The sequence below is a fragment of the Lissotriton helveticus genome, chromosome 12, assembly GCF_964261635.1.
Source record: "Lissotriton helveticus chromosome 12, aLisHel1.1, whole genome shotgun sequence".
Lineage (NCBI taxonomy): Eukaryota > Metazoa > Chordata > Amphibia > Caudata > Salamandridae > Lissotriton > Lissotriton helveticus.
In genome coordinates this window covers 830,067,664-830,091,714 of record NC_136073.1, presented here as the reverse complement: position 1 = coordinate 830,091,714, position 24,051 = coordinate 830,067,664, and the positions used below count along the sequence as shown (strand labels likewise).

At 40.0% G+C, this 24,051-nt stretch overlaps 1 protein-coding gene across 1 annotated transcript in view; it reads left to right on the top strand.

Moving 5' to 3' along the window:
- The window catches only part of LOC144798870 (fibrillin-2-like), a 270,888-nt gene that overhangs the window by 132,871 nt on the left and 113,966 nt on the right, over positions 1–24,051 (top strand). Inside the window, exons 9-10 of the mRNA XM_078669959.1 lie at positions 18,506–18,631; positions 23,849–24,001. Of these exons, the coding sequence (XP_078526085.1) occupies positions 18,506–18,631; positions 23,849–24,001 (279 nt within the window). The remainder of the gene's footprint in view (positions 1–18,505; positions 18,632–23,848; positions 24,002–24,051) is intronic.

The window sequence follows — 24,051 nt, the reverse complement described above, 5'->3', positions numbered from 1 at the left end:
ATTATTATCCTACTATGTTAGTGACTATTATACTGCTCCCATTATCTCTGTTCATTCCTGCTGCCCCTACCCCTGTCTCTGTGAAGCGCTCTGATATCTGTAAGGATCTTGTTCGCGCTATATAAAACTTTGAATAAATAAATAAATAACTACAAAAAATAAGTCCTAAATAAGAGAAGGGAGGGAGGTAACATTCCCTGGTGTTCAATTCAAATTATTTGCTAAAAGAAAATGTACAAACATTTACTCACACAAGGTGGCAAGCTTCATCATAGGGTCACTCCTAATCAATGACACAAGTCCACAATGCACCAATTCTTCAGGCTCTTTGGCTGTTCTCCCCTTATAAGATTGTTTAATTGTTGTTCAATATTTTTATATGTGTAGTGGTGGGAATTTAAATTTTAAATTTGTCACCCACCCCTACAAAAAAGGATCTCCTGTGGGTTATCAAGACATGTCCTACCTCTCTAGATAGTCAGAACACAAACAATATGTTTGTGATACATAAAAACAACATGGGACGTTGGCATAGCAGCAATATAGGAGTGCAGAATAGAAGCAATATGGGAATGCACCTTAGTAACAATGTGCATGTATTTTATAGAAACAAGTTGGACGTGCATTTTAGAAACTGCAGGGCAGCGTCTCACTGAGATGATATAGGAATACATCAGAAGCCATATGGCGGTGAGTCATAGAAACAATATGGGGGTGCATTATGGAATCAATATAGGAGTGACTCACAGAAACAAAAGAGAAGTGATTCCTAGATTCAAATTGGAAATGAGTCATAAAACAATATGGGAGTCTGTATTAGAAGTAATCCACAAGAGCATGGTAAAAATAATTTAGGAGTGCCTTTGCTAAAGGCTCTTGAAGACAGACAAGGAAGATGTCAGACAAGGAGTAGGAAATAACTGATGGACCAGAAGGAGGGAGTTATAGATATAAATTAATCCAACTCTTTGATAGCCATTTCTTTGAGCTTTGAAATACAATGAGACAGATATTTGTTTTCATATCAGTCCTGATGCAATTATGACTTACCAATCATTCCCAAATATATGGGAGGGGGAGAGGCTATCCAGGTCGGCACTCGCTGCAGAGACCGCTAACCTACTTTTCATGGCTTTTACCTATTTCGGCGCCATCATATCCTATGATTCTTATGGAGTCGCTCAAATGAATGTCCTTGAGTTATGACAATCAGTATCAGCTGTTTACATGCAAACAAAATAGGCAAATTAGTAATATATGTCAGTAAGATCATCCAATCATTACAATTTAGGTGTTAAGATGATATTAAAAGTCTTGAAAATGAGTGCTGAACAGTAAGTTAAAATTCACACATGCAACATTTAAAACTGCGGATTCCTCTGGGATCACAGAGTGTGTTTCCAAGACTGAGTCGATAGGTTTACGTGAAAGTCCATTGGTTGCAAACATATGTTTTTGGTCCTGAACTGCAGAAAATAGGGCTAAGTGGAAACTGAGGTAGTTTCAGACTGCAAACGGTTGGACCTCTCTTGTATCTCACCTAGATTATTCATTTAATATGGATAGTTAATTGGGATAAATATATTATATTTTGAGTATATGTTGAAAATAGTCCTACACATTCATATTGGGTATAAATACTTTCATACAGTGAGAAACTATCATGCTTGGTCAACTGAAATAATTTTGTGTCAAATGGGAGTGAGTGCGGACTCGAGCAGGTGCAGCATCTTGTATCAAATTTGAGCCTCATTGGTTTGAATGGTGTCAGACACTGACACGTATCGGCGTATCTATTGATGAACTGTAAGTCTTCTTCAGGACAGCAGCACACAGTTTATAGAGCAGCATAGAGAGCAAAGCTAATACTACCTTTGTCTAGCCTTCTCCCTAGTGTGATGAGGTGGAGGGCTGTGGTAAAACCAGATGTGCACCTCTGGCCATGAGCAGCTCAAACAGTAAACTTTTGTTGTATGAACTCTGTAATTACTCTACCCTTTAGAAGGGTTTCTCAATGAACTAGATGATTGCTTGTGTATATCAAAGACTCTTATTGTGTTGCCGAAATCCACAGCAAGACAGCTTCGGGCAAGACATTAATTAATTCTGTCCAGGGAATTGATATGCTACGCAATGCAGGCATGTGATTGGTAATTTGATCACAGCTGTGGAATTTAGGATGCCAGAACAGAATGTTTTATGGCTCTCGTATTAAAGGGATAAAGTTCTCCGTGCTGTGTGACGTTATGACTTTTTTATATGTAGCTTTAAATGCCAACAGTAGATGTTATTTGTGTATTCTTAACAAGATTTGATGGGTTTTTAAGACTTCCACATGGTGCTGTGGAGCATGAGCCAACAATGATGTGGTTTGGATGTATCTTTGTCTGACAAAGCCATGTTAAAGTGATAAGTGATTGTCTGCAAAGGAATCGTCGTTCAATAACTTATGAATTGATTTCGAGTCTATATTGCCCTAAGATTTCAAAGAAACAGCATCAAAGATTCCGACCACGATAACAGGGAGGAGATTTTCAGTAAGAAGTAGCAGCATCCTAGATACGAAACACGTGTCCGCTCTTTGAACTTACAAGAATCAAAGAATTTTACATTTGAAGATCATATAATTTGAGACTCAATACTTATATATAGTTTAAGATTTGAGCTTTGTCCACATTTGTTTCAAAGTATACTTGTAAAAAGTTTACAACATCTATAGAATAATGCTCCAAGCTCTGGGCTGATACACCTGTACTACATCTGTACTAATACATGTTGAATCTGACACTGATGGTGTTGTAATATTCAGATACTGAGCACCAACTATTTTAACGTAATATATGTAACAAACACAAAGTCTATTTGAACAAAAAAGATCATCCGCTCTCACATTCCACATTTTCTAACTCTTCGTTTAGTGTTTTTATCAAGGATTCACATATTAAGCTGTTGGTGTGTAGATGCAAACATTCATTATATATTTTAAATGATCCAAACAACTGCTTAGATCATTGTCAGACTCAGTAGTATTACTGTGCTCAACCACCGCTGAGAAGCATCACTCTCAAAGACCACTCAACCGCTTCACAGGGAACTGACACAAACTGGGTGAAATCCACTTTTAAGACTTGTTTGAGGAATATGTTTCATTGATGACCTTGGCCAATAAGCCTGGCTTATCTGACAGCAAGAAAAGGTCTGGTTGACGAAAGCAGCTGAGGTTCTTAGAGGAATTGTCGGCTCAATTGCGAGATGAGCCCAGGTGTTCCCGCACATGGGATTCCCGGGTGCCGAAACACATTCGAGAAAAATCTGCATGGCTCTATCCATCCACCACCCAACCCTTTCTCACAGCAAGGGGGAAGGGTGCACCTCTGTAATCATCAACCCCAAAGCTTCCGGTGAAATCTGGCCACCTGCCGACTCCCCTGCCACCCGGCCACAAAGATGCCCTGTGGACCCACGTTTGCATTTACCACAAGATCAGAGGAGGTAGTAAATGTAAGCAGAACAGTCTCAGAATCAATCAAAGCCTGCGGGGAAGGACTCATAATTCTGGTTCTCACGGGTTATTCCTCATTCCGTTGACTATAAATAAATATAGCTGGATATTTGTGAGGAGATACCACCCAGAATTTGTAATTCTAGCCCAAGTATCAGCTTAACTTAAATCTAGCCTGCTTAGAATGAGACCGTGCAATTGATATTAACAGGGACTCAGGCACTGACCAAATGAAAAGTTGCTCCAACAAGGATGGAAGTCTCTTCTAAGGATTCCGTATTCATGGAGTAAACGCTAGTGCCGTTGTGCTTAGATTTTCTCCATTCTGACAGCAAAGCAAAGTAAAATTGCAGATAACCTGGCATTTATGCAATGGAAACCGTAAAATATGCGAACTCTTAGCTCTTACGTAATACGCTCACATTTTTATATTATTATACTGATTGATGCTCTTTTTATTGACTTCATGACATTAAATGCTGAGGCACCCATGTCTGCACTGGATTCCTCCACCCTAGGGTCACACACAAAGATCTCCATCTGGACCACAACTAGCAGAGCAATAGGCGTGCATCAAAATGGCGGCTCTGAACTTGTGTCATGACTCATGGGATGTCTGAGATGATATTATTTAATTGGTTGCTGCAGGTACACCTTTCAGTAGTCTTCAGCCTAGGGGCTGGGTGTCTTTGATGCTTGCGTTCAGCAGGTTTGTCAGCATTAGGTGAAAGCCTCTGTGTTCACTTTGATCAGGTAGAACATGTGTTGGGGAGCCCAAGGGGTTGATGTTTGCAATTATGTTTGTGATGTCAGTTTCAAGAATTTCTCTGATGGTAAAGAGGGGCTCAGTCTTTGATGTGGTTCCTTTGCTGGAGGCACAGTTCTTCATGGGTGGAATTCCACTCAATGTTTGCCTTAATAAATCACTTTTTTGTGTGTTGAGTCCTTACATCTGTCTGTGTCATTCGTTTGATCCCTGGGAATTTAGCTACCATGTTAACTAGTTCCCTCGTATGGGTGCTATGTCTATCAGCATTGTTAAAGATATTCTATTTGAAGGCTTTTTTGCAGTGAAACTGCTCTAGTCTGGTAATATCAATTTATTTTCCTGTTCATCTTCTTGTATTAGGTGTCAAAATTCACCTGATAATAAGTGATTCTGATATTTACCTAATTGCTTGTGGTGGCTGAATTCATTGGGCTAGGACAACTCATGGGTTAATGGTGTGTTCTCGTCCCCATCGAGCGGGTGATGTGACCATGGTTGTTGCAAGGGGCGTGTAAGTCTTTGATCTGATTGTTGTGTTGAATTACCTTGTTGTAGCTTGTACAGGCTTTGTTTTCGGACTGTTTACTTGCCCGTCTCATGGTTGATGGTGAACATCATGGCTTCTGTGGAGGCTGGCGGTGCTTAACTTGGGCTGGTGGTTGCAGTTGGGAGGCCCAACACTCACCTTTGGGGACCTGGGTTTATTTTTATTGTCACAGTTTGACCCAGATTAGGAGAGAAGATGCCAGAAAATGGAGGAAAAAGGAGAAATACAAAGTTAGAAAAACCCTATACTGATCTTGAGCACTATGTGAATCCACTCCTATACTAGTGAAAAACGTGGGAACAGTAATAGTCATTTGAGAGTGGTCATACATTAGCGGAAACAGGCAAGACCCCAGGCTGCTGCAAAAGCTGGCGTTAAGTTCTCTGTAAAAAATAATTAAAGATGTGTTAAACATTAATGGGTCAGAAAGCAAGTGGATGAATAAACAACCTATTAGCCACTTTGAAGTGGACCGTATGTCAGGTTACTAAATGGTTAGTTCATCTTGTATTTTAGAATATATTTCATGGGTCCAGCATCTATCATTGATTGTCATTTTGCATTATGTGAGTAATCACCCCCAGAGCTTCTGATGTAAACCAAGTAGAAAGGTTCTACTTCAGAAAAAACTATTTTTTGGAGAACAGTTTCCCATTTCATTTGTGGACCGATAGTCTTGATTTCAAAAGTATGGGTTTACAAAGTTGGCAAGTGTTTTAATGCAGCCTTAGCAAAGATCTAAGGACAACTGGTCAACATCACAACCATTATTCTTGTTCCCACTTTTGCTTGAAATTTGTGGCTTTTGCAACAATTGATGTCATAAAAAGTGAACTTGCAGCCAACAATTCTCCATACATTTGCCATGGTCCATCTGCAGATTAGAGTGTGATTAGCCCCTAGCTTCAAGAATTGTGTTTTTTTAAAAAATGTTCACACACAGGTACCTCTTATTCATGTAGCTAGAACTGGTTAATTGGAAATTTCTCTTATTGTTGCTCTGTACCTCTAGTTACCACACTGAATGTAAAGTTGGATATTGTCTTCATATGTTTGGATTTTTACATGATGCTGACCTAAAAACGTAGTCAGTTGTCTGGAATAAACATTGAACAATAGGGGAGACAAAGTGAATTCCTGTGGAACCTTCATGATATCCTTTTTATCAATGACGATCAAGAGCCTGTTAGGATTTTTTGACTACTATTAAATAACAATAATTGTAGATAGTCTTATTTTTGAATACCTCCGGCAGCAATTTGTTGTACACTGGTTCCCCGCCCTGATAGATTGAGAAAAAATAAGAATTTGAGTGTGAGTTTAAGATTACACATATGTACACTTATAAGCCTTACATACTATTTTAGTAGTATATGTTTGATATATAAGAACTTTTAAAAACAATTAATAACAAAACAATATATCTAAAACCAAGGAGATATTTTAGAATAAAAAAAAAGAACTCTAGCAATTTGTCTTTTTTGTCATTCGCTAGATCATGATAAAAAGAAGTTCCGAAATCATTGGAGGCGATCAGTTCGTCAACACTAGCTGAAATTTTAGTCACGGTTCCTATCTGCTGCCTAAAAACAGTTTATTACTTTTGAGGAATGTTATTAGCTTCAACTAATTCTTCCTATTGATTGATAGATTTTCTCTCTATGATTTGACTGATCAATAGATTAATTGAAATGGGTCTGACGTTTGCTGAATCCTGACACGATTGCCAAAGGATTCCTGAGTAGGCAAGTGCTAATTGCAAATTTTAAGGGATTTGGCACTACTCCTTGTCGAAATGAGGTGTTGGCAATTTCCAATATTTCCATTGTCTGTGATGGCAGTCTTTCTAGTATTGTTGTTGCAGAACAATTGTCAAAAAAATATATCCGACACTTTCAGTTTAATGGCAGCTTTAAGCAGGTGCTTAAAGCAGAGAAGTCTGAGGAGAGCTTTGGATTGTAGATGGATTAATTGCTTCACTAAGAGTGGTGTCTGGGCTATCCCAGATGTTTAATCATATCATGAGGTTATTATTTTCAAAACTGAGATCACGTTCTTGAAATCGTAGTTGGTGGTCATATGGATCATTTTCATTGGTTCCGGTTCAGTGACAATTTGGAAAAGTTTTCATATATGATTTGATGCTTGATTTATTTGGGCTTCATTGTTCTCTTTCTTCGTCATCCGTATTGCACTTAAGTATTCCCTCTTATGTGTTTGCACCTCTCCATGTTAGTTGCAAATTTATTTAGGATTTATTTAGGAATTTATAGAGTGCGCAGCTACCCCAACGGGGTGTCCCGGCGCTAGTAGACAGATAGCTCTTGGCGCAGGTCAAGGGCACACCTAATCCTGGCGGCAGAATAGCCAGGTCTTGAGAGACTTACGAAACTCAAGTTCCGACTGGATCAGGCGGAGGTGAAGCGGAAGTTTGTTCCATCGTTGGGTGGCACTCACCTCGAAAGATTTGCCTCCTGATCTAGTTTTTTTTAATCGGGGGGTGACAAGCAGATGCATGTTAGTTGCAAATGAAATTATTGACACCATAGTTCTTTTTGATGACCTAATTTTTACTCCATCTAGGTTAAAACAGCTGTACACTTTCTTGTCGACCACATTCGTTTTCATTGGCTTGCAGAGGATCACTGTTGAGTCTATTGATGTTGGGATTTTGACATGCAGATTATTCAGTAAAACTTCTGATTTGCTGATTGAAGTGTGAAGTTGCTACGTCATGTGGGCCAATGCCTCATTGAACTATGTAGGTGTGCCTTCCTCCAGAGCCATGCCCGGAGAGGGTCTACATAACTTTGTTATGTTCAGAAATGGCCGAGAATGATCAATGTAAACTTTGGTCTCATTCTTTGCTTCTGAGGTGGTGTTCCCGCCGGTGAAGTACATTTCCACACAATAGGGCAACTCAATAGTCCCCCAAGAGACTGGATACTGGATATATCCGACACCAATCGGAGAACCAATCACCTTAGTATTTGTCGATCTGGCATAGTGATTGGATAGTAGTGTTACCAATCAGCTAACTGAGTGATGTATTGTGCAATTACTCCTTCAGGAGCCACTTCTTGTTTGCAGGTGAAGTCGCTGTTCAGGGTATGCCCTGCCAAATGTGTGGGTGAATTGGGTAAAGCCTATTTTCTAGATTTTTAACAGCTTTCATGATCTGCTTGAACAGGTTAATTTACCCACAGGTCAAAATCACTGGGGAAATTACAGATATTGCAGTGTAACTGATGTGGCCAATAATTCATAACAATTCCTTCTCAGAATTCTTGTTTGCACACTTACGGGGTAACTCAGTGACTCGTGGTAAAGATCGTATAACTGGAACACAAAAACCATTAAATGCATACTCAACAGTACCTACTGTTATCTGTATTTGCAAAAGGGAAGCTAAGCAAACTGAAGTGATCTGCACACTGGAATAATACAACTCCTACATACTTTGTCCATGCAGCTCCCTGCTCTCTGTGCGGTAACTTCTAAATGGGCCAAGTCTCATGATACGCTACTCCTTCCATATAAACTACTACAACATCTACATTATTTGTCAATAAGTCACTTTGCCTGTAAAGTTGTTGGGCCCAGATCATGCCCAGTCGATTTACTTATACATGCTAAGTCACTTTGCCTGTAAAGTTGTTGGGCCCAGATCATGCCCAGTCGATTCACTTATGCATGCGGGTACAGATTTACTAATTGTTGGAATTCACTAATAGGGTTCCACTGTACAAATAACCTTGTTGTGAAATCCATTCTCCTATACCCGCACCAGATTTGGGAGTGATCCTTTCTCCTTTCCATTTTGGATGGGGAGGTACACATTTCCTGTCCAGGATATATTTTCAAGTCATCCCCCGGGTGGTAATGTGTCGCATCGTAGTTTGGGACTGCTGACAAGCTTCCATGTTTCTGGGTATTCCCTCACTTTCAAGGAAAGCCACATCGTGAAAGGCCCTCTTTCTTCTCCTTGACATTTGTGGCGTAGATCTCCATCCACACAAAAAGGTTGACTTACACATACCAGGAATCTCTTTGTGAATTCCTGGTAGGTGTAAAAAAGCAACATTTAGTTTTAAACTTAAAATGTGATTTTATGATGCAGCAGTTTTAATCTTTATCAATGTATTTTGTTTTGTTACACTTAAATTCTGTAAGCGGCTTAGTCCTGTGGACTGAAGTCCAGGTAGTGCCTCTAGTCCTATGTCTATTGCTACTAAATTTGTGTAAACTCATACTGTGCTGAGAAAACCATTTTGGGGGGAATTTACGCTATATAAGAACACACATAAATAAATAAATAAATAAATAAATAATTAATTAATTAATAGAAAGCACAGCTTAGGTTACATTTGGATGCACATTTCTGCTGACATTTTCCATCTTGGTATTGCTTGAATAACAAGCAACTTCTCTTACAGTGACCCGAATATGATATATCACTACATAGACAAATTTTACACATGGGAAGGAACTTACAATGGGAAACTTCGCTAACGTCAACAATTGTGCAACAGTGAAAACTTTGCAAAATGGAGCTGGTGTAACAGCTTTGCACCCCCTCTATGAATCGACATCCTCTTGATCTCCAATATTAACAAAACAGAGGTCTGTAATTACACAGCAGAAAAGATGATGTGATTGAATTGTTGTGCCCTGAGGGTCACAGGTGGTCGAGAATGTGTCTTTTTCCCTGTGGATTTACATTGCTGGCTTTTGTGAGTTTCTGAACTTCGAGCAGTGCTTCAAACTTTCAAAGCCGAAATCATCAAAGGATTAAAAGTGGTTGACTTGGTGTGACTTTGGATATGAAAATAGAAATGAAAAAATACACTACGTAATGACTAAAAACATTTGGACAAGATTGTTATTGGCTAATGTAAAACCACAAGGGAGATTATTTATTTGAGGCCAGGGAAGCCTTGAAAGTAATACTAGTTTTCTATAAATAGATTACCAATACAGCCGAGCCAAGTTTTCCATCTTCAGATGGATCCCACCCAAAAGACTATCATTCGGGCCCTCGCCACCAGCCGCCTTGACTACAGCAACTCCCTCTATGCCGGCATCTCCACCAGCTCCTCAGAAGACTCCAGACCATACAGAACGCTGCAGCCAGACTCATCCTGGGGCTCCACAAATTAACCCACATCACCTCCACCTGAGAGACCTCCACTGACTCCCCATCCAGAAGAAATGCCAGTTCAAGATCCTCACACATGCCTACAAAGCCCTCCACGACCTAGGACCTGCCTACATCAACTGTCGACTCAACTTCCACCAACGCTCTAGACACCTGTGCTCCTCTTCACTCACCCTTGCACACATCCCCTGCATCCGTTGCAGCTGCAGCGGTGGCCGCTCCTTCTCCTATATCACTGCCGAGACCTGAAAATACTTTCCTCTCCAGCTCTGTACAGCCACCTCGCTGGCAGACTTCAGAAAGTTACTCAAGACTTGGCTCTTCGACAGAGACACAGCACCCAGACACCCCTAGAGGTGACAGTGTTGCGCTTTACAAATGATGTTTGACTGAAGTTTCCCAGGCCCATGTGTGAAGCGCTGTTCCTGTTCATGTGTCTTTGAATTCGGGAACTTGTAGTCTTGTTTATTTAATTATAAAAATGACTACAAGTTCCAGAATTTTAATGAAAAAAACCTGGACTAGAGCAGCACATCTCACATGGACCTGCAAAACTTGGCAGCTGTCAATAACAGGAATACATCCTGCTGAGTTTCCAGGAGGAGTGGAGTTGTTATGTTATGTTGTGTTAACTTAATTGTAAAGTGCAATGGTTACCCGGAGGTGTCTTGACGCTAGCTCGTAACATACCTATTGAACCATGTCAGCATCCAAGGTATCTATATATATATAAAAACGAAAGTATGTCTGTCTGTCTGTCTGTTTGTCCTTTATGCATTCCTACACCATTCATCCGATCGCCATGAAACTTCGGGAGGTTGTTGAGTACACTCCCGCAAAGGTTTCTGGTATAAACATTTTTTAAATATCGGCCCCCCCAGGGCCCTCATAATCTTTCGAATACTGATGTACGCACAAGATGGAAAAACAAAAAATCATGTAGCCACAAGCACTCGAATAAATAAATAGAATTAAAACACCATTCATCCGATCGCCAGGAAACTTTGGGAGGTTGTTGAGTACACTCCCGCAAAGGTTTCTGGTATAAACATTTTTTAAATATAGGCCCCCCAGGGCCCTCATAATCTTTCGAATACTGATGTAGGAACCAGACGGGAAAACAACAAATCGTGTATCCACAAGCACTCGAATAAATAAATAGAATTAAAACACCATTCATCCGATCGCCATGAAACTTTAGGAAGTTGTTGAGTACACTCCCGCAAAGGTTTCTGCCATAAATTTTTTTTAAATATCGGCCCCCTAGGGCCCTCATAATCTTTCGAATACTGATGTACGCACAAGACGGAAAAACAAAAAATCGTGTATCCACAAGCACTCGAATAAATAAATAGAATTAAAACACCATTCATCCGATCGCCATGAAACTTTGGGAAGTTGTTGAGTACACTCCCGCGAAGGTTTCTGCCATAACATTTTTCAAATATCGGCCCCCCGGGCTCTCATAATCTTTCTAATACTGATGTACGCACAAGACGGAAAAATAAAAAATCGTGTATCCACAAGCACTCGAATAAATAAATAGAATTAAAACACCATTCATCCGATCGCCAGGAAACTTCGGGACGTTGTTGTGTACACTCCAGCAAAGGACACTTTGAAATGTTTTCCATATTAAAATTAATAAGTTTCAATAAAAATGACACAATGTAAATTGAATGTTATCATGACGAGTTTCCTTGAATGTCCTTTCTTCGGAGATCGCAGCAACGCGCGACGGGTAAGCTAGTACTTTATATAGAGTTAAAAAGCCAAATTATTAAGGCTTTCCTAAAAACCCAGAGATTTTCCATAGTTTTTAAATTAATAAGTAAGATCGTTAAACTTTGAAAATGAAAATCTAGGGCCTGATTCACAAAGGTAAATTACACCTTTTAGTAAGTTTGTGGACAACAAATCTGGGGTGGAACCGTCTGGCTAATACCAAAAAAAGACGTCTTTAATTAAGACGCCTGGGGTTGATGCACCGGCCATGTCTGAAAAGACTAACATGGTGAATGTAATCTTTTAATACCAGTGTCCTTTACATGCACAACTTTTGAATACCTTAGAAAGAGTCATTTAATCAGAGACGATAACAGACTTTTTTCAATATTTGGAAGTCCTAACGTGTAGCTGACAAAGATACATGAAGACAGTGCTTCCTTTGTGGACTGGGACTTGTTTATATTCATCTGACTTTGACCCATTGCAAGACTGAGAATGGCAGAACATGTCGAAATAAGGATGACCAAGGAGATCAGGAAAACAGTGACAGGGGCAGGAGGGATGAACATGCATTGGCAAAGACAGTAGGTCTGGTGTTGGCTGCTGGCCTTCTTGACTTTCTCGATGTTTGCTTTGTTATGCTGTTAGAAACTTTATTGTTGGGAAAGCTACAGGGCCCAAAACAATCTAAAAAAAATACCTTAAGCACCGGCTAAAGGCAAAACTATTTTTTATTACAAAAATCACGCATTGCCATAACAGTTCCTGACACTAAAGAGAACTACTTTGTCTGTGCATGTGCTTCTTACGAAAAGAGACTGTGAATTTAGCCATTGGCTGAAGTGGGCTCACTTATTGCCTGGTACTGTATGCTGTTGTGGGTGCAAGAAAAGTTTGAATGACACAATAACAGACTAATGGATAAAAAGGGCTTACTGGAAGCCCCTAAATTAAGAATATTATTGCATATCATTTTAGTAAAATCAAAAGGGTTTGGCTAATGCCAGACCTATAAAGAACCTGCAAAAGCGTGACGCAGACACTGGAAGTGTAGTGTGATGGAAGAGTGAGGCATGAAGCAGATTCAAGACCCAGCAGCCTTGGTACTCGTGAGTTACAGACACAGGAAGTGTAGGGTGGTGGAAAAGAAAAAAGCGTGAGGTGGGATCAAGTCTAGGCCCCATCGATATTCAGCAACCCTAGCTTTCGGCAGCACTGGTGAAATACTTTGGGCCTCTGCACTTATATCTTTACATATATTTTCAAAAAAGAAAACTGGTGCATGTGAGTCAGCCTGTCATGTTTCGCTATCCCAGTGAGTGCTTCACCACATTTGGAATGATCAGTTTCCCAGAATGGATGTGATCGGTTGCCAGACTTACTTACTTTTTTTCTCCGCTGAGGATCGAAAGAATGTATACTTATTTGTTCATCGCACTCGTCATCGCTCAGTGTGAGTTTCTTTTGTGGTGCAAGACATTATTTGTCTTGTACTCGTTTTAAGTAACGTGTGAACAATTATAGCAAAATTTCCCATGGACAATCAGATCCTCTTCGGTATTCCGCCCACCATGAGATATGGTCCTAGGTCCTTTTTTTTTTGTATCACCCCATGAAAGGACAAAATACAGTTCCAGGAATTCTCGCAGCACAGCCCACATGATTGCTATGGTATTGAATCATTTGCCAGATCCTAAATTAAAACTCCTAAGAGAGGGCTATGTTCAAAACTTGCAGCAAACATCGAGTCAGTATTTGGTTCTGCACTGCTTCCTAAATTAAAAAAAGAGATTATCCTTGCCGATTGCTGTATCACCAAGAATTCCCAACCAAAATGGTCGTTGATTGCCTTTTTTGCTGATAATGATGTATTGCTGAATTTTCGGGACTGTTGTAATTTTATCAATATATTTTCCCCAGTACTTAATTTCTCCCTCCCTGAAAAAAGTTAACAGCCCCAAAGATTTTCTTCCAAGCTCGCTGCCAATTATGCTGAATACTGGGGTTGCTGAATATCTAGGAGGCCTAGTTTTGATTCCACCTCATGCCTGTTGCTTCCATCGCCCTTAACCTCTGGTCTCTTTACCACACTCTTGCAGATTACCTTTAATTCCTGCTTTCTCCCTTTGTAACTGTTTCGCTTTCTTTTTCTTTCTTTCTCCTTTTCTCGCTCTTGCACTGGGTCAAAGTTTAATGACGAAAAGTATGTCCCAATGCCCACCACCTGAAACTACTGCCACAAATTAAGCACTAGAGTCCCCTTATGGAGATTGTGCTAGTTACACACAGACACAACTGTTAATATTTGGTGCATGATCATATTCTCAGCCATAAAACACCAACATGCCCCGCACTCGACAACAATTATCGTAACAGCCGATAATCTCAAATGTACTTAATATTGAGATTGCGGAACGTAAACATGGAGCTTGCAACCCAATATACTAGAATTGGAGTTTCAATAGTGAATTAGCCCTTGCAAAAATTATGGTGCTCTGATTCATGTTACTAGGTGAGATTTCTACATTCAAGATTTTGATGCTACAATTTTGCAAGTCAAGCTCAGTGTCAAACTTATAATTCAGCGCCCTGAGATTCACAGTTGATCCCCAATGGTAGGGTGTGGATCATCATTCTGTTGTTGAATTTCTTCTGATGCCTTCAAGACAAACTCTCCTGATCAAACACATTCAAATGTGTCTTTTGTGCTCAATGCGTAGTGGAGATTGACAGCAAATCTTCATGAATGATCTCAGTGTATCTAACAAATGTCTGCTAGGTGAGAGACAGAGTAGGAAAGCAAGAGAAAAAAGTGATAAAGAAGAAGTGTTGGAGACAGAATGAGAATTCAAGGGTGATAAGAAAAAGGAGTGTGATAGAGGGTGAGAAAAACAGATACAGAGGGAGAAAAAGAGATATGTATTTAGAGAGCAAGCACGAGAAACAAAAAATAGAATGAAAAGCTAGAGTAAAGTAAGAAAACACTAAAAAGACATAAATAAACATAAATTAAATTGAATCAAAGTCAGAAGGAGGGCGATCTAAGATGAGAAAGACAGAACAAGAAAGGAAGAGAGGTGGAAATATTAGAGAATGGTGTGAGAGCTAGAGAAGAAGGGACCGAGTAATCAAGAGAAAAAGAGAACGGTTGACATAGAGTAATTTAATTAAGAAGAAAAAGCAAGAGAGAAAGATTTAGAGATAATAAACAAGTGAGAGATAGAAAGAGAAAAGAAACACAAGGAGAAGATTTAATGAGAGACAGAGTTCGAAAGAGAGGGAAATATGAGAGTGAGAGAAAGCGCAAGATTGAAAGAAAATGAGATAGTGGTAGTAAAAGAAAGCAAGCAAGAGAGGAGGAATGAAACAGAGAGAGGAGTTGGAGCGAAATAGAGGGGAAAAAGAGCCAAGAAAGAGAGAGGCTGCACCAGTTAGACGTGGATTCCAGTGCCCAGTGGTCAGACACATGCGTAGGTGCTGCAGGAAGTTGTTGCACAAACATGCTGTGCATTTACAAGGAAATGACTGGGAATGATAAGGTGGGCGAGAAGGAAGTGGTCATTTTTATACGTCTGAGGTTTGGCTGCTTAAGGCATGTGGTCTGGGAGTTTTAGGCTGGTTGGTGAGTCACTGCTGAGGAGCCTGGCCACTGCCTGTTCACCCTAGAATACTGACCTTTGTGTTGGGCACATCTGGCACATAGTCCTCATGGTCAGAAGCCTTGCTGGTAATGAGAGGAAGCTACATAAGATAAACCCCAACACATAATGCCAGCACTAAGAGGAAATGCAGTCTAGTGACTGAGGGAAAGATTTCTCAAGAGGGTTTTCAAACCTCAGTCACTCCTGAAAGTAATTTTAGTCTGAAAGGATGTTCTTGACTGACAGAGGGGTTTTCTTGGCTTAAGAGAGTCTTAAGACTGATGTCCAGACTTATGGAAGCCATACTACTCTGCCTGCTCACATGTGAGATTTCTATATTTTGTAAAATTCCTGATTAAATTGGGCCCTAATTTTTGGAAGGAAACATCCATTACAAAGTAGTCATTACATCGCACTGCTATTACAACTCATATGTTGCAACGCAGCTGCTTTTACATCGCATGCCTTTACAACGCATGCATTACAACGCATGTCACTACAATGGATGCTGTTACAATGCATACCATTACAATGCATTATAAGGTAAGTAATGGTGTTTTTTTTTGTTTTAGGGTGGGTATGGGTTTTGGTGTAGATGGCAATAGTAATTGTTACCCCTACGCTATCCGACACTTACCCTACTGTTACACTCACTGGAGTGGGAATGGTAATTTTTACCCCTGTGGTATCCAACACTTACCCTACTGTTGCACTCACTGGAGTGGGAATAGTAATTTTAACCCTACACTATACAACTCTTACCCTACTGTTACCCAAAAGTACTATGCATTGTAAGGGTATGCGTTGTAATGGTATGCGTTGTAGTGGAATGCGCTGTAATGGTAGTTTTTAAAAATGTGTTGTAATGGCATGCATTGTAAAATCTTGCAATGTAATAGTAGTTGCAATGTAAAAACCACGTTGTAATAGCATGCGTTGCAAATATTTACGTTGTAACGTCATATATTCCTTTTTTGGGGCTGTCAAACAAGATGTGTGTTCTAATCAGAGATTCTCTACTTAACCCAATTGTGTGACTCTTGACACATTGCTTTATTGCCAATGCCTCTAAGCCATGCACAATTTCAAAACTGTGACTGCCAGATGTCCTGCAAGCTTCTTCAACACTCTATAACATGAGATGTCTAACATAGGACCAGGAGGCACAGCCATAGAAATCTTAAGTCCACCCACTAAGTAAATAAGTTCCTTTTACATTATTTGTATGTAATTGTCGCTTATGTGGATGTAATATTTATGAGGTCTAAGCCTGAGTCTGGCATTAAATATTAAAGTTTGCATTTACATTTGCCACTGTGACGATGAACAAATTGCATGTTCGCTGATGTTCAACGGTTATTGAATGTTCAAAGGAATGTTCATTGGGCCAAAACCATTGCAGTCTCAGACAAGATCCCTGACCTGGTCTAACTGCATTACAAGATTAAGCAGTTATCAGGAAATTCCAGCAGTGTGTTATGCGTGGTTTAGCACATTTCAACATTATTTTACATTATTTCCTTAATTTAAGCCTTCCGTTGGCATTCGTCCAGAGACTTATCTCCAGTTGGGTAAAGAGGGCAGTTGTGCGTGAGGCTGGCCGCATTGATGCCTTTTCGAGCATTGGCATCTCTGCTTCGTGATTATTCCTCTTTTGGTGATGGAGGACTGTGGGCGATCAGCGGAGAACATGTGACATCAAAGTCCCATTTCTTTGTTTTTCAAGGAAATATAATAAAGAAGTTGCTCTCTAATTTCTAAAATGATATAGTTCGAAATGTTGATGGCTATCCAGTCCTTAGGTTTATGACTTATACCAGATGAGGCAAACACTAGACATTCACTGAGGGCCCCTGTTGCTGTTGGGTGCTGGATTCCCATATAAGCATCAAAAGATGACTTAAAATTTGGCTTGGGAGTGGCAAAATGTGGGGTTCGCCTAGGGTAAGTATTTGCTATAGCCTTACATGAGACTAACCATTTCAGGTGAGAATAAAGACATTAGGCCCAATTCACAAAGGGCCTCCGCACTCGTGGCTGAGGCCCCACAGTTGTGGCGGCACCTCGTGCTACAGTTGTGGCAGGGCCTCGTACTGCAGTCATGGTGTGACCACGTACTGCTGTCACGGGGGGGACCTCGTACTGCAGTCATGGCGGAGGCCCTGCGGTCATGGTGAGACCTCTGTAATGCAATTACCCATTGAGGGGCCCCTGCCACGAGTTCAGGCCCCCCTCTTCGAGTGCGGGCCCCCCCGCCACGAGTGCAGAGGCCCTATGTGAATCAGGCCCTATTGGCCTGATTTACAATTCTGCAGAAGCGTTACTTTATCAAACATGTTACGGATATTCCGTCCGCTGTACTCCAAGTGCATTATATCTAATGGCACTTGTAATACGGCAGACATTATTTCGGACTTGTTGGTGACAGAGTAACTTATCCGCTGGACTTTATATCAGGCCGTATGCATGGATAAATTAACTCTGTGTACCTCTTTGTGCATTCGGCTTCAACTTTGTGCTCTACATTCATATTGGTTGATCTAGTGCAAATTTCATGCAGCAAAATCAATTGTGCAAGTGGAATCAGGCAAATTGTATGTGTTTCAATCTGAATTGCAATCACTGTCCTCTGAAAGTGGACCACGAACCACAGTAGTCGGTTTTGGCCATTTTGCACACTTCTCTTATCTGTAGAGGTACAGGGTCACTATATCTCATGTGTTATGTCGTACTGAAGCAATATTGTATCCATGAGATCTCCCCAAGTACCACTTCAGAGGGTAAGTCTCGGTAGGTAGATGTGAAGTTGAAATGCACTTACCATTTGTGACATCCAATCACCATGGGAATACTTGAGTCACATTAATAATCACTGCCATATTGGTAAAATTGTGACTTCTGTATGACGATACAAAAGTTGGAATGTTCGGATGAAGACCACACCAACTTTCCTCTAGTGCTTTCATTCTGGAAGGCGAAACATGGTGGCCGACCGGGGGAGGTGTATGTCCCTGCTTCATACTTTAGGCTGTATGATCTTCTGGGAATAAGTGGTACCTTGACCAAGAGAGCGCCCATTACATCTTAGACTAGAGGAGAACATTGATACTGGTTTAATAAACAAGAGACATTAACAGTTACCTGTTTTCTGTTGTCCTAGATGTGGATGAATGCAGCACCATCACCAATGTGTGTGATGGAGGAGAGTGCACCAACACTGCAGGAAGCTACGTGTGCACCTGCCCCCGGGGCTTCAGCACGAGCCAAGATGGATCACGCTGTATCGGTAAGACGTTATAGATGGGCCTTCCCCAATAATAATTAGAAGTTGATTTTCCTTTGGTCCTTTATAAATATTCCTTAATACTAGAGTGTTCCTGGGAACGAATGTAATTTATTGCGGAGCTGTAAAGCATCAATTGATTTAAAATGTATAATATGATCAATTTGTTGCCTATAATTCAATTTCCACCCATTTCAATTTGTCTGCATTCACTTATAATTTTGCATTTATTGCTAATTTATAACTCTGATTTACATTTTTATTTTATTCTGTTGTGTGCGCTTATGCTCTGAGTTCATGCGTATCCCCAATTTTCAATCCTCAGATCAAAAACAAGGGGGAGACCCTAGTATTCTCACTCTTATCCTGTCGCCACTTTCCTCTTTTCCAGTATGGCGAGGGAGAAGGCTGACATATTGAATCAGAATCAGGTGTATCAGTGCAGTGGCAGGAGGCAGGAGCACTAGCAGGTGTAACTTAGCTGCAGAGCATGAAATATTTTTTTATTTGGACATGGGAATCAAATTGAATGACATGGTGTAGGTGTCCAGGCAATTGTGGGCACCAGCGGTAAGCAAATATATATAGTGTGACATCCACTAGGGCACTTTTAGTTCACAAGCAGGCGGAGAACAGAGAAAAACTGTTCCCATGCAGAACTAAACCAGGGGTAGAACTAAAACCACTGGTTCTAACGAAGATCACCACATAATAGTTCCTAAACATAGTGGCATTAAAAGATCCAAAATTGCAAGAGCGTCACATATAAAGAAGCCATTCTCGTAGGTTATTCTGCGTATCTGAGACTAAAGTGTCTATAGTTATTGGAACACAATATTGCAATCTGAAATTGATGAATTTAAATTTTCATGGTGCAGATTTGCAGCTATATTTTGTTTTGTTAATTATAAAAACTTTATTTCTTTAACAAATCCATTCCTGCCAGAAGTCATTAGGCAGTTTAAGAGCTACATCAAAACAATGCATGAATACATGAAAATAATTGATGAAAATATATCTGGAAAGCCAAGTGGTGATTGGTCAAACAAACACAAAATGTCTGTTTTGCTCAAATTAAAACAGTGGACCCTTGCCACATTTTGTTGAAATAACAAACCAAGCCAACTTCCATATTTTATTTTCTCTGTGATTTAATATGTAGCATATGTTGTTAAACAGTTTTAAAAAAAATGTTGATATAAAGTGGAGCTTAGGTACTTATGGATGTTCCGAGCTGACTTTAAATTTAAAAGGAACTTTACTGAGATATATGTCCACTTTTAACGAGGAAGTGTGTTACAAATATTATAACAGAATAGAAATTAGACCTTACAGATGATGTTTGAAACTCCTTTTCGTCATTTGGTGCTGCTCCACTAATCCACTTTCTGAAAATGCTGTAGTGTGGTTCGTGATGGCAGACTAGACCCACGCCGCCATGTGGAAGTCGGCAGTTAAAGCAAGGTCTAAGAGCCTCATGGTGCATGTCAGCACTGAATGGTGCTTAAAAACAGTAAATACCCCTGGTGAGTTAGATTAGATCATTTGGTTTCATTTACTGAAGTTCCTGGAGGCTTACATTAAAAACATTTTCAGAAATAATTATATATAGCTCACTGTTGGTGAAACAAAGAAAACTGGGCTGTTCCTCAAACAGATGAATGTACGTGTCACGCTAGTGGGGTTTGGATGATGTAGGGTCACGTGGTGTCCTACAGTTGGGCATCCATTTTGTTGGATGTAATGCCCTCACACACCCTTGCAGGTGTCATGCTTCATCATCTGGGCTGCTCCTCGTTGGGTCGGCGGTGCAATACCCAACGGGCGACACGTCAAAGAGGGGCACTTTGGCGGAGATCTTCGATTTAACTGCCGTCTGGTGAAGTGTGGGTGTGGGGCCAGAAAAGCGTAGACCTGCCAAGTGAGTTAAAATAAAGCTCGGAGTACCAGGATCAATTTTATTCAAGGGGTCCCCTGCTTTAATTAAAAACTATACAACTAACTGGAACTCGATGGAATATAATGCTTCCTATTGCGAGTCTCAGTTCAGTTTGTGCTCTAATCGGTCGACATGTTTCTCCTGTATGCGCATTGGCTGTGATTCTTCAGGACCTAATGGTGCGTGTCAGCACTGAATGGTGCTTAAAAACAGTAAATACCCCATGTGAGTTAGATTAGATCATTTGGTTTCTTTTACTGAAGTTCCTGGAGGCTTACATTAAAACATTTTCAGAAATAATTATATATAGCTCACTGTTCTCATGATTTGTTCCTAACCACCTGTGGTGTCTTTTTATTCAAGTATTCAAATCTCTGCATTACATTGAACACCTCAACAGCTGGCAAATCAACTCTCTGATGGTCCAGCATGCGTTCCTAAATAAACGTACTGAGGCATGCAGCTCACCTGCGTTTGTTAATAAGGGCACAGGCATTGTGCGTGACTGCGACATGGCCACATATCTACGTGAGCATAGAGGTCCCCTGGTGATACAAATTCTAAATGTCTTTAGTATGCAACTGGTGTATTTCGTGGAGCTTTTAAATATGGAAACACCATTTTGCATTGTGAATTGATGAAATTCATTAGCTGGGCGTAAATCTGCCGTCTAGCCGGTGGGCCCGGAAGATCATTATGTTTTTTTCTCAAAAGTTAAAAAGTGTGTCAGCCCGGAGCATCTGGAGAGGGACGTTCTATGATGTTATCATCACTTAAACTTTTGGTCGCCATGTAGTGGAATTTACTCATGGCCTGTACCAGAACACAAACTATGATATTTGTCTACATAGGGTTGATTGCTATGAGCCGGTAATTCATTACTGATTTTGGGGCTAAATGAACTAAGATTGGTAAGAGTGAATGTATAGGTTGGTGCCCCCTCTGGGTATGATTGGGCACACCATCCTTTCCATGGAACGACTGGTGCAGAATGGTGTTAGGTCAGATCGTGAGTCTCATTACATTATGTGGTAAAACGTGGTTACACCTGCTTCCTGAACAATCCCTTTACACTAGCAGCTGGTCAACTATGAACAATAGAATCTTAATTATGTGCAGATCGGCTTAACAGCCACCAATAATCATTTCTAATTAATGTTGACCAAATGCAGGGGTTTTCAAAATGTAAAATAATTTATGGAATAATAACAATATATGATGATGAGATATAATATAGTATAATATAATATAATATATAATGTAGTATGATATAATATAATATGATATAATATAATATGCTATGATTCAATATTATATATAATATAATATGATGTGATATGATATGGTATGAAATGATATAATATGATGTGATATAATATAATATAATATATAATTTCATAGGATATAATATAATGTAACATAGCATATTTGCACAGTGGAGCACCTGCTTGTTATTCGGTTGCTTTGAACACGGCCCACGTTGCAGCACCCCCTCTCCTCCAGACAATTCTGTTAGTGAAGACTCCTAGATACAGCTCTGTTCTTACATCGCTGGAACCCAATCAAGCAGTGCACATCAAATCAACATAGACTCAGGCATTATTCAGCACTAGCCATATGGCAGGAATTAGATGAAAGCCTCTGGGCAGAGATACTCCATGGACTTGTGCTTACAAGCTACTACCGGACAGTCGATAGGCATGTGCGCTGCCAAGACTTTAAGGAAGTCATAGTGCTCGGTATCCTTTTTTGTATACCTTGCTGAAATGCTGTCACTACTGATAACGTAAATAACGAGGTACATGGCCCAAAATGTTTCCTTCGGAGCCAGTTGATGGTGCTCCTGAAGGAGATTATTGCCAGATACCACTACCGCCTAGTCTTGATTCTACCTCATGCCTCTTTCTTTCACTGCCGTACACTTCCTCTCTCTTTATCTCACTCTTGCACGTTCTGTACTTTTTCTCCCTTTGTCATTGTTTTCCTAGATTTGCTCCCTCCTTCGTTCTGCCATTTTCTTCCTTTCGCTTGTTCCGAGTAAATGTTTGAGGATGATAAATAAGCCACAGTTGGCCAAATTGAGCACATGTGCCCACCACGCGCAAGCAGAGGCATAATTAAGGATATAATTAAGAAAGTTATAAATGACTATCAACCTTTAATAATATTGTGGCATGCTCCAATACTTCAAAACTCAAACTTTGGACTCTCCCCTTTGTTATATACAGTGCTGTATTGCAGTGCTCATGTTGCCAAGAATGTAAAGAGATAGAGGAAACACATTTAATTAAACAAATATGTTCTGGTAGACAGAATAGAAATGAGACTTATGGCATACCTGCTTTCTTTGTAGTGCAGGACAACACAAATATTTTAAGAACATTACTCTCAGAAAAATATGTTTGATCTTACTTTCCAGAAGAAAACCGCGTGAACCGTTTACAGAAACAGAACACATTCACCAAAAATAATATGAATCTTGGCTGACTCCCTAGGCGCGTTTGTGAACCTCAAATGATCTCTCCCTGACTGGGACTCTAAGTTAATTTTTCAGAGATATTTCTTCATTGCATCCCTTTACCTAGTTTTATTCCTTGTGATCTTCCTAAGACATTTTATTTTTGACGCAGGAATGGGGAGACCAATCATATCCCTAACACCTCTGACTCCATCTTTTTAATAAATGTTTTAATTATTTGCATTTGTTAAACAACTTGAAACAGACAAACGAATTAGAACCAGGCACTTTACTTTCATATATATATTTTGTATATGTGTACTCTGCTGATTGGCCCACATAGCAATGAAAACATTTGCCATGACCTAAGTAGACTGAACGGTGGGGGTGGGGGTAGGGGTATCTCCCATTTTATCTGTAGTGCTGAGCAGTGTTCCTCTGAGCAAAACAAAACTACTTCTATTGCATGCTTAGCTTAATGGAAGCTCCTCATGGACCCCTCTGTTATCTAAGTTTAGAAATGAAGTGGGATCTAAAAACACAAACGATTAAAAATTCTCATTATTCGGTGTAAGACAGACTACTCTTTATGATTTCTGTTCGTAATTCAACTGAAAAATCTGTTGAAAATATATCTGTTGCAAGTGCATGCTTTTTCCCTGTCAAATAACTTTTGTATTGTTTTTGTGAAGTGATCTACTTCTATAAGTTTCTGAATGTAGTATATTTATGATTGGTTCTTTGCAAAGAAACTCCTGTCGGCAATTTTCAAACTTTATAAAATTGTTAAATAAAAGAAAATATAATAAATTCATTTCTGCAGATCAACGCATTGGCACTTGCTTCTCTGCTTTGATTGGTGGACGATGTGCCGGGGAGCTTCCTGGCCAGTTTACCAAAACTCACTGCTGCTGTGACTCTGGACGCTGTTGGGCTATCGGTCAAATTCCTGAAATGTGTCCAGTTCGTGGAGCTGGTAAGTTTGCAATCTTAGTCTAATCTAGAGAAATGAAATGTAAATGTTAT